The following is a 14538-nucleotide window of genomic DNA, read 5'->3' as shown; positions in this document are numbered from 1 at the left end:
AAATGTTTATTGCCATGCATTCGAGGGATTTCTTCCTGTAAGGAATATGCTATATGTGCACACTTGAAGGTTGTTCTGCTCTTAGACCTACACAATATCTTTTTTTGGCCAGAGATTATCCATACCAGATTAAATATAATTAAGAAAAATTCCTTCCAGTACTGTTCATCAAGAGTTACATTTTGTAGAAATTATTTTAAATTTAGGTATTATATGAACAGTTCAAGCTTTATTCATGGATTCTAAGGCCAAAAGTGACCACTGTGATCATCTAGCCTGACTTCCTGTATAACACAGACCATAGAATTTCCCTAGAGCATATCTTTTAGAGAAACATCCAATCCTGATTTAAAAATTATCAATGCTGGAGAATCCACCATGACCCTTGGTAACTGTTCCAATTATTAATTACTTGCACTGTTAAAAACATATGCATAATTTCCAGACTGAATTTGTCTTTGTTCAACTTCTAGCCATTGGATTGTGTTAAACCTTTCTCTGCTAGATTGAAGAGCCCATTATTATATATTTATTTTCTGTGTTAGGTACTAACCAAATCACCCCTTAACCCTCTCTGTGTTATACTAAATAGATTGAGCTCCTTAAGTCTATCACTATCAGACATGTTTCCTAATCCTTTTAATTATTCTTATAGGCCTGCTCTGAATCCCCTCCCATTTATCAACATCCTTGAATTGTGGATAGCAGAACTGGACACAGTATTCTAGCAGCAGTCCAAATACAGAGTTAAAATAATCTCTCTTATACCTACTCAAGATTACTCTGTCTGTGCACCCCAGGATTACATTAGTCCATTATTTTACACTGGCAGCTCTTGTTCAGCTGGCTAGCCGTTACAATCCCCAAATCTTTTTCTGAGTCACTGCATTCTAGTATAGAGTCCCCCAGCCTGTAAGCATGACCTACATTCTTTGTTCCTAGATGTGTATGTTTACATTTAGACATATTAAAATGCATATTGTTTGCTTGCGCCCAGTTTACCAGGCATTCAAATCACTTAGTATCAGTGACTTGTCTTCATTATTTACCACTCCCCCAATTTTTGTGTCTTCTGCAAATTTTTATGTTTCCAGGCAGGTCACTAATAAAATGCTAATGCACCTAGGGCCAAGAACTGATCCTTGCAGAATTCCTCTAGAAACTCACCTGTTCAATGATGATTCCCCATTTACATTTTGAGACCTATCAGCCAGTTTTTAATCCATTTACTGTGTGCCATGTTAATTTTATATTTTTTTAATCTAAATGTCATGCAGTACCGAGTCAAATGTCTTATAGAAGTCTAAGTATGGTACATCAACACAACTATATCAACGAAACCTGTAATCTCAAATAATTTGTTTTTTAAGATATATTTTATCAACTTAGTCTGTCTGGATCTATTTTCCATAAACCCATGTTGATTGACAGTTAATTATAAAACTTAAACCATCTATTGTCCTTAACTCTCCTGGCTATAGCTTTATGTCCCTTTGCCTCCCTTATCTATTTTCTACGGTTACTAGTTTGGTTTATTTTCCTTACTGTCAGCTTCCCCTTTCTTCCATATTACTGTTTTTTATAGCTGCCTTCACTTCCGTTTTAGTCCAAAGTGGTTTTTTAACAGCCATCTTCCTCGATTGTGGCTTTGGGGGCATCTAGTGAAGATTTCTTAAAGAATTCCTAATTATTATTTACATTTTTCTGATTTAAATTCTTCCTCCCAGCTGATTTTTGGCTCAGAATTGTTTTCAGCTTTGTGAATTCAGTCCTGTTAAAGCAGTGTGTATAGTGTGTGTGTATATATATATACACACTTTTTTTATTTTATTTATAAACACTGGTCTGAACTTTGTACATTAAAAATGTCATGATCAATTTGTACCTAAGGTACCATTAATTTTTATATATCACTAAGACATCCAGCACATTTTGAGTTAAGAAACTAACCTAAACGTTAGAAATTCCAAGGATTTTTTTTTTAATGGCTGCATGAGATTTCAAGCATATATCACTCAAATTGAAGTCCTCCATGATTATACAGCTTTTTGCTATGGAGCAGAATCTCAGGCCTGGTCTATACTACAAACGTAGGTCGACTTAAGCTGTGTTAAGTCGATCTAATAATGTACAGATGCTCCCCCACTTACGCAATCGTTCTGTTCCAGAAAGCCTTGCGTAACTTGAATTTTGTCTAAGTCAGAAACGTATACCCGAACGTTACGCCAAAAAAACCCCTCTTATTTCTAGCTTACAGAACTTTTTCCGTAAGTGCAGATTTGCGTAAGTCGGGTCTTGCGTAACCTGGGGAGCGTCTGTATGTGTCTACGCTACCAAGTCCCTTCCACCGACTTAAGTGGCTGTAAAGTTGACTTCTGTACTCCACCTCTGCAAGAGGCATAGTGATTGATTTGACATCCATGGGTCAACATGGGGATAGTGTAGACACTGCGTTGTGCAATTTGAATGAATTGACCTCCAGGAGGTGTCCCACAATGCTCTGCTGTGACCGCTCTGGAGAGCGCTTTCAACTCTACTGGATGTGAGCCAGGTACACAGGAAACAATCGCTCCCTGTTAAAGCCCTGGAAACTTTGGAATTTTCAGTTCCTGTTTGATCAGTATGGAGAGCTTGCCAGCACAGCTGATCATGGAGACTCAAGGCCACAAACCCACTCCAGCATGGAGGACACAGGAGGCGGTGGATCTTATTGCTTGGGGGAGGAGAGGGGAGGAGAAGAGTCTGGGTAGGCAGAGCTTCGATCCAGCAGAAGAAATGCTGACATCTATGCCAAGATTGCACAGGGCTTGGGGGAGGAGCACTATACCAGGGACATGCAGCAGTGCTGTGTGAAAATACAGGAGCTTTGGCAAGCATACCAGAAGACAAGGGAAGCAAACAGTCATTTTGGTTCTGCCACTTTTGTGACCCTACCACTCCCCCAAAATGCTCTATGGATACCTCCCAGGGGTTCTTCCCCACAGACATGCCACTTTTATGAGAAGCTGCATGCAATTCTCAGCGTTTGTTTTTTTTAATGTGTGATCACTTGTAAAGTCTGGCATTTTGATCTCTAGTAATCCTTGTTTAAAGAAAATAATAGCATTATCAGCGTGGGAGGCTGAGCAGTTTGCTTCCCACAGATTTTGACAGGCCACCCTAATCTAGATATTTTAGCCAAAGGAAGTCATGCAGTCCTGAAGTGTTGCTTCTGCATTCTTGCCCTAACTACAGGGGAAACACAGAGATAATCAACTTCCAACGTCTGTTGCTGATGATGAACTTAAACAACCAGAACTACATTTACTATTTCCAGTTATTGCTTTATATTTAAAGAAAACACCAAGACAAGCACGTGCTTTGAATGGATTAACCACATGATCATCTTGATGTTGCTCTCATTGTTTCCTGCCACATCTTCTCCTGATTGTCATTCTAACTCGTTGCTTCATGTCTACACTTACTTTGGCCAGGAGGGATCTATGAAGGGACTTAGGCATCGCATCACTGAATGTTGCAGTATCTAACTTTTAGGCACCTAGAAAAGCACACGAACAACACTGTGATCCAGAAAGCTGAGTTAGATACCTAGCCTCCCTATATAGTGTTTGAGGAGAGACAGGTGCCTAAGAATGTGATCCACAAAAGGCAACACACTAGGTGCAGAGCCACCTAAGGTAGCCAATGGGAGATGCCAAGAAAAGGGTGATAGGTGCTGGGGAACTGGATCCAGGGTCTCCCACCTCGCAGGTGGGTGCTCTACCTATGGGATTATAGAGTCATTCTCTCTTGCTTGCTCTCTCTCAGGCCCAATGACTGTTCCACTGTGGATACTTACTTAAATGGTCTTTGGACCAGAGTGAGAGAGAGAGAAACTAGTCCAGTGGTTAGGGCAGCCACCTGGGAGGTAGGAGACCCCTGGCTCCAGTCCCCCAGTTCCTATCACTTTCACTAGTTAGCCACCAGGGAACAGCTTCAACAGGAGAGACTGAGGGAGTCCCATAGCACGGAGTGCCTGAGATGGGGGAGAAGCCTGTTTAAATCCTTTCTCCCCTCTGATAGAAAGGGGAGAAAGTGAATCTAGGTCACCCACATCCCAGGTTAATATTCTAATCATTGGGCTAAACTTATAAGCTGGGCCTCATCACTACCTCCAGCCATTTTGAATGGCATCTGATCCCATAGGAGTGTTCAAAGGCTACCTACTGGATCAGGTCCCAGGCATGACTATGAATGCCTATCTTTCCCAAGTCTGTGATTTGCTCTGGGGCTTAGGTGTGACATACCTAGAGGGAGGCAGCAGCACTTGTGCCCAGAGGCAGAAACAATCACTTATGGAACTTCTACCCTGAAAACTGAGGCGCTGAATGAGTTTAGGCACCTACAGAGTTTGGTTGGGGTTTTGTGGATCGCAGTGGAACCTAAAACTGGGACTTAAGCATGTAAGTACCTTTGTGGATTTGGGCCTAAGCTCTTTGGGTCAAAGACAATGGGTAAAATCCTGGCATGACTGAAGTCAGTCAGCTTTGCTATTGACTTCAGTGGGGTCAGGATTTTACTCTATGAATTTCTCTCTCTTCTGTGAAGTACCTGTGACACTTCTGGGCACTATACAATAAATCAAAGTAATAGTTTGCATCATGCCAAGGAAGGCACAGGTCCAGTCAGATGTTCATTTTTTTTAAATTTTCAAATGTATGCACGTTAAGTACAGTTGTCAGGCTTCCAGTGCTATAACATTCCAGGTCTCAGTGTTTGGTCATCCCAGGCCTGGATAATATGATTCCTTATGTTCTGTATACATCTGAGAGAAACAACCAGGCTACCAGAAAAGTGGAAAATTGTGAAGGGAGGCTTTCAGAGACCACATGACTCTGCTCTGAAGAGTGACTGTATAAATGGATCCTGAGGTTCCTTGTTTATTGTTGTCCATGATTCCATGTCAGTTTTGCTCTGTTTACAAATATTGGATTTCCTCACTGCCAGCCCTACAAACTCTCCCTGGTATCTGAAAGACTGACAAACATCTCAGTTGCATTTTAGGTACAATTATAATATACCTCTTTCGGGTCACTGGTGTTGCTGCACAAGAAGGAAAAACTTGTCCATTTGTGTGATTGTCTACCTCAATAAAATACACTAATGTGTAAATGATATATTGGTACAACAGTCTGAGTCAAGTAGTAATGATTTTATTAATCTCAATGTCTAGTCTTGAAAAACTGACAAATCTGTACATGTATGTAAGGTAAAAACATTGTCACATTTACGGAAGTGTTAGAGTAAGATGCTATTTAACCATTATTTTAAAATAATTTAAATGCCTCACATTGAAATAATCCCAGAAAATGGGCATGCCACTTTTTCAGGGGCTGACTACTTTCAAATATTCTTTTAGATTTGCTAATAGACTGCCTCTCCAGAAATGCTACCTAAGTGATAGTATATATACTGATAAAATATATTGTAACTCTTTTAAAACACTTCTCAAACCCAGTATACCTTGAACCTTGCCTTTTAGGTTGTAATGTGTCCTGGGCCCACATAAAGTATTAACTTTGCTGTAAGCCATACATCAGTGAAAAAATTGAAGGAAAAGAGGCATGGAGGTTTGTTGGGGTCTTTTTTAGTCAGACTCAACTCGATAATGCAAAATACACCTAGCATATGCAGTAGATTAGCTCTAACCAATAATACTTTGGTTTATATATTCTTAGCTTTGTCGCAGTTATTTCTGGAGTACAGTCTCCAACAAATAGCTGAGAAAAGTTTCCATAAACAACTTCAAATATGCTTAATTGTCTGAGTGATTTAAACTGTATGTACAAATTAGATTTGCATAACAAGGTGGCAAAATTTTCAGGAGCAGCTGCAGCAGCTGCTATTTTTGTTTCTTAAAGGAGAGTTCTCAGCACTCAGAGCAGCTGGTAGCAGGCTCACTGTGACTGCCTACATCTTCAAGGCAACGCATTCTGGTAATATGGCCGCTCTTTTCTTTAATCCCTAGTGCAGTCCCCAGATACAATATGTGCTGCAAACTGAGTTTAAAAAATAAATTAGGTTATAAAAAGCAAGCACCTGTCATCACTCAAGCACACATGATGTCGGACACCTATCCTCACTCAGAAAAAAGTAGTTTGATGACATGTGACAAGAAATTACTTTAAATCACACTATTGGATCTATGGATCATAGGCTCCTGTTGTTTAAGTATTACATTTTCAACTATCTAGATAAAACAGATTCTTGAGAAAGATGTTCATATTTAATAAGATACTATTAATAACAAACAAGTATTGGTTTGTATATGGCATCTGAAGTACAGTAAATACAATGTAAAAATACCAGTGTTTTTGTTGAGATGGGTCCTAGTTTACCAATATTTCTCTTATATGGGAAAGTTTTTTTCATTTGTTTTAAGTTTTATGCAGCTGTTCAAATGAGGTGCAAAGTAGGTAACTGTGTATAATACTGTATACATTACAGCTCTGGGTGTGGTACTTTCATGTGGCTGAGCGCACACTTACGATGGAAGTCAATACCTCCACTGAATAATGAGTCCAAATGGTTGTTACAAAACCCCAACGGATTTCAGGTAAGTAGATTTAAAAGAAAGCAGAAATAAAAAGATCCATGAGGACTAAATATTGTTGTTAATCGTTTAGAGAAACATATTAATGATAGACACCCCCCCAAAAAAAAAAAAAGAAAGAAAAGAACATGAACCTAGGCCCAATCCTATGTACTTCTGAGCACCTTCAATTCCCATTAAAGTCCACAGAAGCTGGGCAAGTGCAGCACTTCTCAAGATCAAACCTAAAGTATATTACAGCGATAGTTCACAAAAAATATAAATTGGCTAGTACAACTAACCTACTGCCCCATGTTCAAATATGAAACACACAGAATCATTCAGTTGCATGGGGGGAAAGAATGCAATAAATACTACTACTAGTGGTCCTATTTTTTAACACTTTGAGAGTTTTACATCTTCAAAGAATTATGTAAACAATACATAATGTGATGATCAGAAGACAGGAAATTACATACAGCCTTCTAATTAGGAAACAAGCATGTAGCAAGGCTTTTTGAAAGTTTATCCCCTCGTGCTATTATGAGATCATATTTATTAAAGTTATGTAGCATGTAGATATCGAATCCTTTGGGGAATCTTTGTTACTGTTTTTTTCCGGATATCATGTATCAGGCTGAACACAATATATTGCTTTCTGCTTCCAAAAGAGGAGTTTATAAATGAAGATATATTCTGGATACAAGTTCAGTTTCAACAAAAATTCACTTCTCATATATAAGCTCCCCACCAAAATCAGTTTGAAGTTTTGAGTGGGTTTCTGTACTATTGAAACTAGTCACCGTTTTTGTTAAATGTGGCTCTAGACAAGAAGGGTAAGGTAATATCTTGTACTGGACCAACTTCTGTTGGCTCAAAGAAGAGCTCTGTGTAAGCTCATCCTCTCACCAACAGAAGTTGGTGCAATAAAATATATTCCCTCACCTACCTGGTCTCTAATATCCTGGGACCAACATGGCTACAACAACATTGAATGTTCTAAAAAGTTAACAGGAGACAAGAAGTGTTTAAAATAGGAAGTTTAGAATGTTTGTTGAATGTCTTAGGGAGAATCCAAGAAGTTGGCTAACGAATTTCACTTGAGGGAACACTTGTACCCCATGAGCAACTATTTATGTAATGGAATTTTGTACTAACATAGGTAAAATAAGAATAACTTGCTGAAAATAGGTTTCTCAAGTACAAGACCCTCCCCAAGTAGCAAAAAATATCTTTTAAAATTGGGCAGTCTAATTTAATCTAATAGTAGTAATATCAACTAGCCTGTAAACAGAATTTTGAAGCAGCAGTAGAGAGCCATTCCTCCTAGAACAATTTTCTTGTTATATGTGGTATTTATATTTAATACTATTGCAGAAGCCAATTTAAGATGTTTATTCCCAGGCAATGTATTAGTCAATAGGAAATGCTGAAGGGAGATCTAAAAACAGTGAATGGAGGCTAAATTGATTTGCAATGTTACTAAAGAAAGGAAGAACAGTCAAAAGACTGGGAAATTGCTTTCTCTAGGTCCAACCATTTTGGTATTCTATAACTGAAGAGCAACCCCAAATTGCTCCTTGTGGCCTTGATCCTGCATCTGTGTCTCATAGGCAGACTAATGGGCCCGACCGAAGCCTTATTGACTTCTCTCTTAGCAGTATCAAAAAAAGAGAAAGTATGGACATCTGTGGAATATTTTACCTGACTGGTGTTGAAGGACTGCTAACCTGGGGGAAGGTATCACCATGTATCTCTGTGCAGGGGTATAAAGATCCCACCCCCAGCTACTCCAAACAGGGTGTGTATGAAGATTCTGCTACTGCCTGCTCTCTCTACCCCTTCCCAGGGGTGAGATGAAAATTCCATTGCTGGTGAAGAAGTGTACAGCAGTGGCTGCCTCAGTGGGCTACGTCTCAAGACAAGACTGCTTCTATGAAGAGCAACAGGTTAGTGGCTTAATGCTTCCAACCCATTGCCCGAGAGCACCATGACAATCTTGTGCCCCTACCAATCACAAAACACTAAGGGGATCTGACACACACAAAGGCAAGAAATAAAAACTAGGGCTGATATATATATATATATATATATATATATATACACACACACACATTTTGAAAATGGTCAGTAAGCTAAAAATAAGTAGAAATAATAAATGGGAAAGGGCTATGCAAACAAATGCGGGGTGGGGGTGGGGAGGTTCTGAACTAGGAAAGGGTTCAAAATAATTTATAACAAAGTAAGCAATGAATGAAAAAATTAAGAACTAATAGTGGCCAGCCAGAGAGGCAGTTGGGGATTTTATATAGACGTATAAAAACATTAAATTATATAGAATATATAAACATATATTAAAAACAAACAAAAAAAACTAACAATGACATAAACCCAATGGAACTAACCAAAGATGTCAGTCATCACTCTCATCCCTTTGCTTGTTTGCTATATCCTTTTCTCCCACCTTCTTCATTTCCTTTAGGCCCCAGTACTGCCAGGAGTCCCTTGCAGGTGCACCCACGAGTCTGCAGAGAGTTTCATTGATTGTAATAGGACTCCATATGATCACTGAAGTCTCCCTGCAAAGATCTAGTGCAGGTGTGACACTGCACCCCATATTCATCATAGTAATGTTGTTATGATAAGATTATGACATAATTATGATGAATTTTGTACAAGATAAGTCATGAGGTATCATTGAAAATGTTATGATTTGATGAATATGATTATCCTTTTTGTATGTTTGTATAATTTTTGTATCTGAATTTATGAATATTGACTACTTGTCTGTATTTCAAATGTAGTTACACCTGGGTAACACCCAGTAGACAAGATGCTTTCAGTCTAGATCTGTGATTGGGAAGGGCCTGATCAGGGAAATGGGCCATTAGGAAAAACAATAGGCCTTCGGAGAAGCTTGTCCCCTACCTGGTGAGCCTTCTTGAGAATGCTATAGACAGCCTGTAAGTAATGGCTGCTATGACTCTACAAGGACATGTGACAAGACCATATGATGCTGGACTCCCATCTTGGGATGTTAATATCTTTCCACAAACTGGTCTGGGAACCAAGCTTTGAAACAAAGGGTTCCCAGCATATGCTAAAGCTATATAAAGCAGGGAGTGACATCATCTGGGATTCTTCACTCCTCATACAAGAAGACTCCTGGAAACACCTGAGGAAGTGGGGGAAGTGCTGGATCCAGGCTAAAGGGATTTTCCTCTGTGTCTGAAACACCTGGGGATTCCAAGCTGTAAAGCAAGTGTAGCTTGTGCCTTAAGAATCTACAAATCTGCCTGTACCATCAGTTAGGGTGAGAATCTGCTGTTCATATCCAGTCTTTGTAGTATATTAAGTTTAGGTTGTGCTTTTGTTTATTTGCTAGGTAATCTGCTTTGATTTGTTTGCCATCATTTATAATCACTTAAAATCTATTTTTTGTAGTTAAATTTATTTTATGTTTTAATCCAAATCAGTGAGCTCTGACTGGAGTGCTTGGGGAAAATCTCGGCTTGGTCACCACAAGTGTGTTTTGTTCTCTTCATGTTGAGGGAGAGGCAGACTGGGTATTAAACCCATACCAATTAAACTGACCAGATTTGACCAGGGTAGAATGGTACTGCTCTGAGGTCATAGGCTGGGAAGTTGGTGGTTAGAGAGCCTGTGTGTCCCTATTTGTGTGAATGCTGGTGAAAGTGCAGGCTGGAGGGCTTGGCAGCTTGTCACAGCAGTACAGTGTGAAAGGGAGCCCAGGCTGGTGGGTTAGAGGGCTCGGGGTACCCCAGTGCCAGGTGGCACCCTGGGGGTAACCCATCACAGTGGCATAGTTGGCAGGATTAAATGCACAGCTTGTTCTGAGTGAGCACTCTATACACTGGTGGTGATTTTAAGTGAGTTGTAAGTGTGGTGGCTTGAGATCAGTCAAAGAGGTTACCAGTTTGTTATTTTCTGTTTGCTTATTTTGGGAAAGGGAAGTAGGGACAGAAAAGGAGCAAAATGAGTGAAAGTGAAACTAGTAAGAAGCTGGCAGGGCCGCTGATGGGAGGGGCGCAAAAGGGGCAGTGATGACCCGGCAGGGCCACTGATGGGGGGCACAAAAGGGGCAGCGATGTTAAAGCCCCTTTAACGTCATTGTCCCATTGTCCCTTTTTCCCCTCCTCGGGCTGCTGACCCGGGGAGTGGGGGGAGAAGTAATTCCACTGAACACCTGAGGAATAAATGTCCTGTGCTGGGAGGGAACAGGCAGCAAGCAACTCATGTGAATGTTGCCACCCAGAGCACAGAGGCACCTCAGGCAATTGCCACTGATCGTACAGGGTTTGTAAAAGTAGCCTTTTCACAGACGGGCATAAAGCACATGAAGGCTGTCAGGATTAATGGCAAGGAATGCCTTGGGTGGGAAGACGGGGGCAGAAATTTCTGTGGTTAGAAGGAATGTTGTACAGGAAAGTGACTTATTGCAAGGACAGATGGCAGAGCTTTTATTAGTAGGAGGTTATAAAATCCTTGTGCCTTTGGCTAAAGTGTACATAGAAACTGAGAATTTGGAAATGGAAGCTGTATTGGCTGTGGTAAATGATAACCTGATTGCCTTGTTGCTGGGGAATGATTTCTTCTGTGTAGCTTGGGCTGTCAAGGAGAAATGTTATGCTTGAACCCCAGAGAGAAAGGGTAGAATCTCAGGAACTACTGGAAGAATGGGAGTGTCTCTTTAATTCCTCTGCAGCAGTGGAAAACTGTATGCTTCCAGGGGTGGGTGTGGTTGAGACCAGCTCCTGCTGCCCTGTAGCTAAAGGCGGCATCTCCTCCTACAGGGGAAGGGAGTGTGTTGCCTCTCAATGAGAAAGCTCTCCAGGTTGCTGGCTCCCAGCACGTTGCAGGTGAGCAAGGGACAGACCTCACTCTAGGATGCATAGAGAGATGAGTCCTAGAGCAGGGGTGGCCAACCTGAGCCTGAGAAGGAGCCAGAATTTACCAATGTATATTGCCCAAGAGCCTCAGTAATATGTCAGCAGCCCCTCATCAGCTTTCCCCTCCCCTACTCCCAGCGCCTCCCACCCACCAGCAGCCCTGCCAATCAGCACCTCCCTCTCCCTCCTCACACTTCCTGATCAGATGTTTTGTGGCGTGCAGAAGGTTCTGGGGGAGGAGGGAGGGCACGGCAGGCTCAGGGGAGAGAGCGGGAAGCGGTGGAGTGGGGGCAGGGCCCGTGACAGAGCCAGGGGTTGAGCAGTCAGCACCCACTGGCACATTTGAAAGTTGGCGTCTGTAGCTCCAGTCCCAAAGTCAGTGCCTGTACAAGGAGCCGCATATTAACTTCTGAAGAGCCGCATGTGGCTCCAGAGCCACAGGTTGGCCACCCTGTCCTAGAGGGAAGACCAGTGAAGGGTGATGGAATCGTAGAGACCACTGAGGTGGGTGACGGATCCATTGATTCTGTAATTGGAGGCAAACCCAACTCCGAGAGGGAGGAGGGTATAGTGCTTGCCAGTGAAAGAACTGTTCCGGCTGTTAGCTGTGAGCCCTTCACAACTGAACAGGGGATAGATCCCACTCTAGAGAGCACAGAGATGTGTGTCTTACCCAGGGACCCAGAGAAGGAAGCTGAGAGAATTGGTGGGAGTACAGGAATGTCTCCTCACTGATTACATGCGGGGGGGTTTGCCCCGGACAGAACAGCTGTTCCAGCATCTGTGGACCTAGGCACCCAACCAGTGGGTCAGGCTTTGAAAGGGAGCTGTGCAGCTGATCTCCCAGAGGGAAGCAGTCGCACAACTAACCACTTAGGGATAGAGAGATGGGTGACAGAGGGTATCCCTATCCTGGTCCCACTTTTGCAAAATGCTGTTCCTGATGTACTTGTGGAAACTAACTCTGTCTCTTTAAGACAGAATTGGAATCCTACTGAAGACTTAACAGATTCTGGTTTTTAGATTGTTGTCTCCCTAAGTGCTTATACAACACCTACCACTCTTTGGTACATAATATATGAATATCACACTAGTATATGGGCAATTGTGCTGTGAGGACAGACTTCTGTGGCTGACAGCAGCTGTGAATCATTGGAATCCAGAAGGGAAAGTCCTGGACACTGTAGGCCTTGAGAAGCTTTGGAGGCATAGGAGCCAACAGAGACTGAATGGGTTGGGTTGAGGGAGACAGATAGACGGGCAGAGAAAGCCAGCATCTTTTTAGCCAATCAGGGTCCTAAAGGAATATAAAGAATGGCAGAGAACAGGCATTACTCCATCCTCTCATTCACAGACTTGAAGATGCAATCATAGCACATTTATGCATCACTTCCTTCTTATTCCCTTTCAGATGTAGCCCTATCAGAAAGTTTTAGTACTAGAATGCAGACACCATTCCCACTCTCCTGTGTGCATAATACAGCCACTCTTCCCATTACTTGTGAAACAATGATCATTCATTAAAACCTTAAAAAAAAAAAAGGGAATTCCCAGCATTTTTGGTGCTTGTTTTTTTGTTGTAGGGTTTGTTTGTTTGTTTTTTTATTTTAAAACAAGGTTGCTAAATTCATCTCCATTCACAAAAACAGTTGTGAAAGAACATTACAGTTATAAAAAAAACCCTGAACACCCCAAAGTGAGTTTGTCCATAAATATGAATTCTCACTATAGTCACTTGGTAAATTTAGTAATACCAAACTAATTCTGGAATAGGGAGCCTTAGTTCTGTCTATCTCAGTTTAAAAGGGGCACTTCGAGTGAAAAGTCATGTGGTGTGAGGAAACATTTTGTCTTGCCTATGGACTCCATCCTACAATGCAGAAGGGGGCTCTGCTGTGCACATGCAATTGCAGGCTCACTGATGGCCCAGATCCTGTAAAGACATGTGCTTACTTAACTACATGCCCTCATTGTCGTCAATGGGACTACTCACAGTGAGTAAAGTTAAATATGTGTGTGTGTTGCAGAACTGGAGTCTGTATTACTAATAATGACATCTTAGATTTTTAAAACTGACAACATTTTAAAAACTCAATTTGCTTTTCTCTTACTATGTTGTTTACTTTTTTGAATTTCCCTCAGTTTGGACAATCAAGTCAATTTCACCTTTGTTTACAGTTTAATTTGTACATTTTTAGTACTGCATTTTTTGAGTTGTAATCACTGTAGAAGTTTGTTTAAAAAAATTTTCCATTGGAATAAAACGTAGCAGCATTTGTAATAAAGGAAGGTTTTCTTAATTTGTGCAAAATCTAAATATTGAGCCAAACTGTTCCCTTCCAATGGATTTTTGATATTATAATTATACTTCTATAGATTTTACAGTTTGCTATTGATTAAAATTAAATGACTGTACTTTAATGCATATGCACAATGGGGCAGAATTAAGGTTACATGTTCAACCTTAACTATCACAGTTCTGACTTTTGAGCATTTTAAATAGTCATCTTGTTTCATGGATGGACATATGAGCACTGTAACAAATCAAGTTGGCTGCTAATGACAAAGACCAATCTCCTCCCCCCCCCCCGGCAGAAGTGCTCTGTGTAGCTAGAAAGCTTGTCTCTCTTGCTAACAGAGGTGTGTCCAATAAAAGATTTTGCCTTTGTCTGGGACTGCTAGGGCTACAACACCGCTCCAGACAAAGAACAATCTCTCAGGGGTAGCGATTACAACTCATGTTACACTTACATGGCATGTTCTAGGTAAGTGCTCTCTGCTAGTCTAACACTTGGGAGTGCCTGTGTCCACAACACTGATGGCTGCTGCGCTTTCTACGGCAAAGCATTTGACCTCAACAAACATGGCTGCTGCATTTCCTCTGGAGGACTCGTCCCCTTAAGAAGGATGGAGGCAGGGCATTTCCTGTTCAGCCCTTTTGCCTTCAACAAAGATGGTGCCTCCAGCCCCGGGCCGGGAGCGTGTGTAATCCCCGGCTTTCCGGCTGTAAGTACGCTCCAGTGACCGGGGAGAGAACGCCGGCTCCGCAGTGCTTTC

At 41.3% G+C, this 14538-nt stretch overlaps 1 protein-coding gene across 3 annotated transcripts in view; it reads left to right on the top strand.

Annotated features, from left to right (window-relative positions):
• Positions 1-8269: 8269 nt before the first annotated feature.
• The window catches only part of CRADD (CARD and death domain containing adaptor protein), a 100253-nt gene continuing 93984 nt past the window's right edge, over positions 8270-14538 (top strand). The window contains exon 1 of one of the 3 annotated variants that reach the window (XM_048835584.2): positions 8270-8520. In XM_048835584.2, the coding sequence (XP_048691541.2) occupies positions 8428-8520 (93 nt within the window). In that variant the 5' untranslated portion in view covers positions 8270-8427. Of the gene's footprint in view, positions 8521-14158; positions 14247-14378; positions 14488-14538 lie in introns of those variants that run through there. The other 2 variants (XM_048835586.2, XM_048835583.2) reach the window with 2 other exon arrangements.

The sequence above is a fragment of the Caretta caretta genome, chromosome 1 (assembly GCF_965140235.1).
Source record: "Caretta caretta isolate rCarCar2 chromosome 1, rCarCar1.hap1, whole genome shotgun sequence".
Lineage (NCBI taxonomy): Eukaryota > Metazoa > Chordata > Testudines > Cheloniidae > Caretta > Caretta caretta.
Note: the sequence above shows the minus strand (reverse complement) of the source record. Positions and strands in the feature narration are given on the sequence as shown.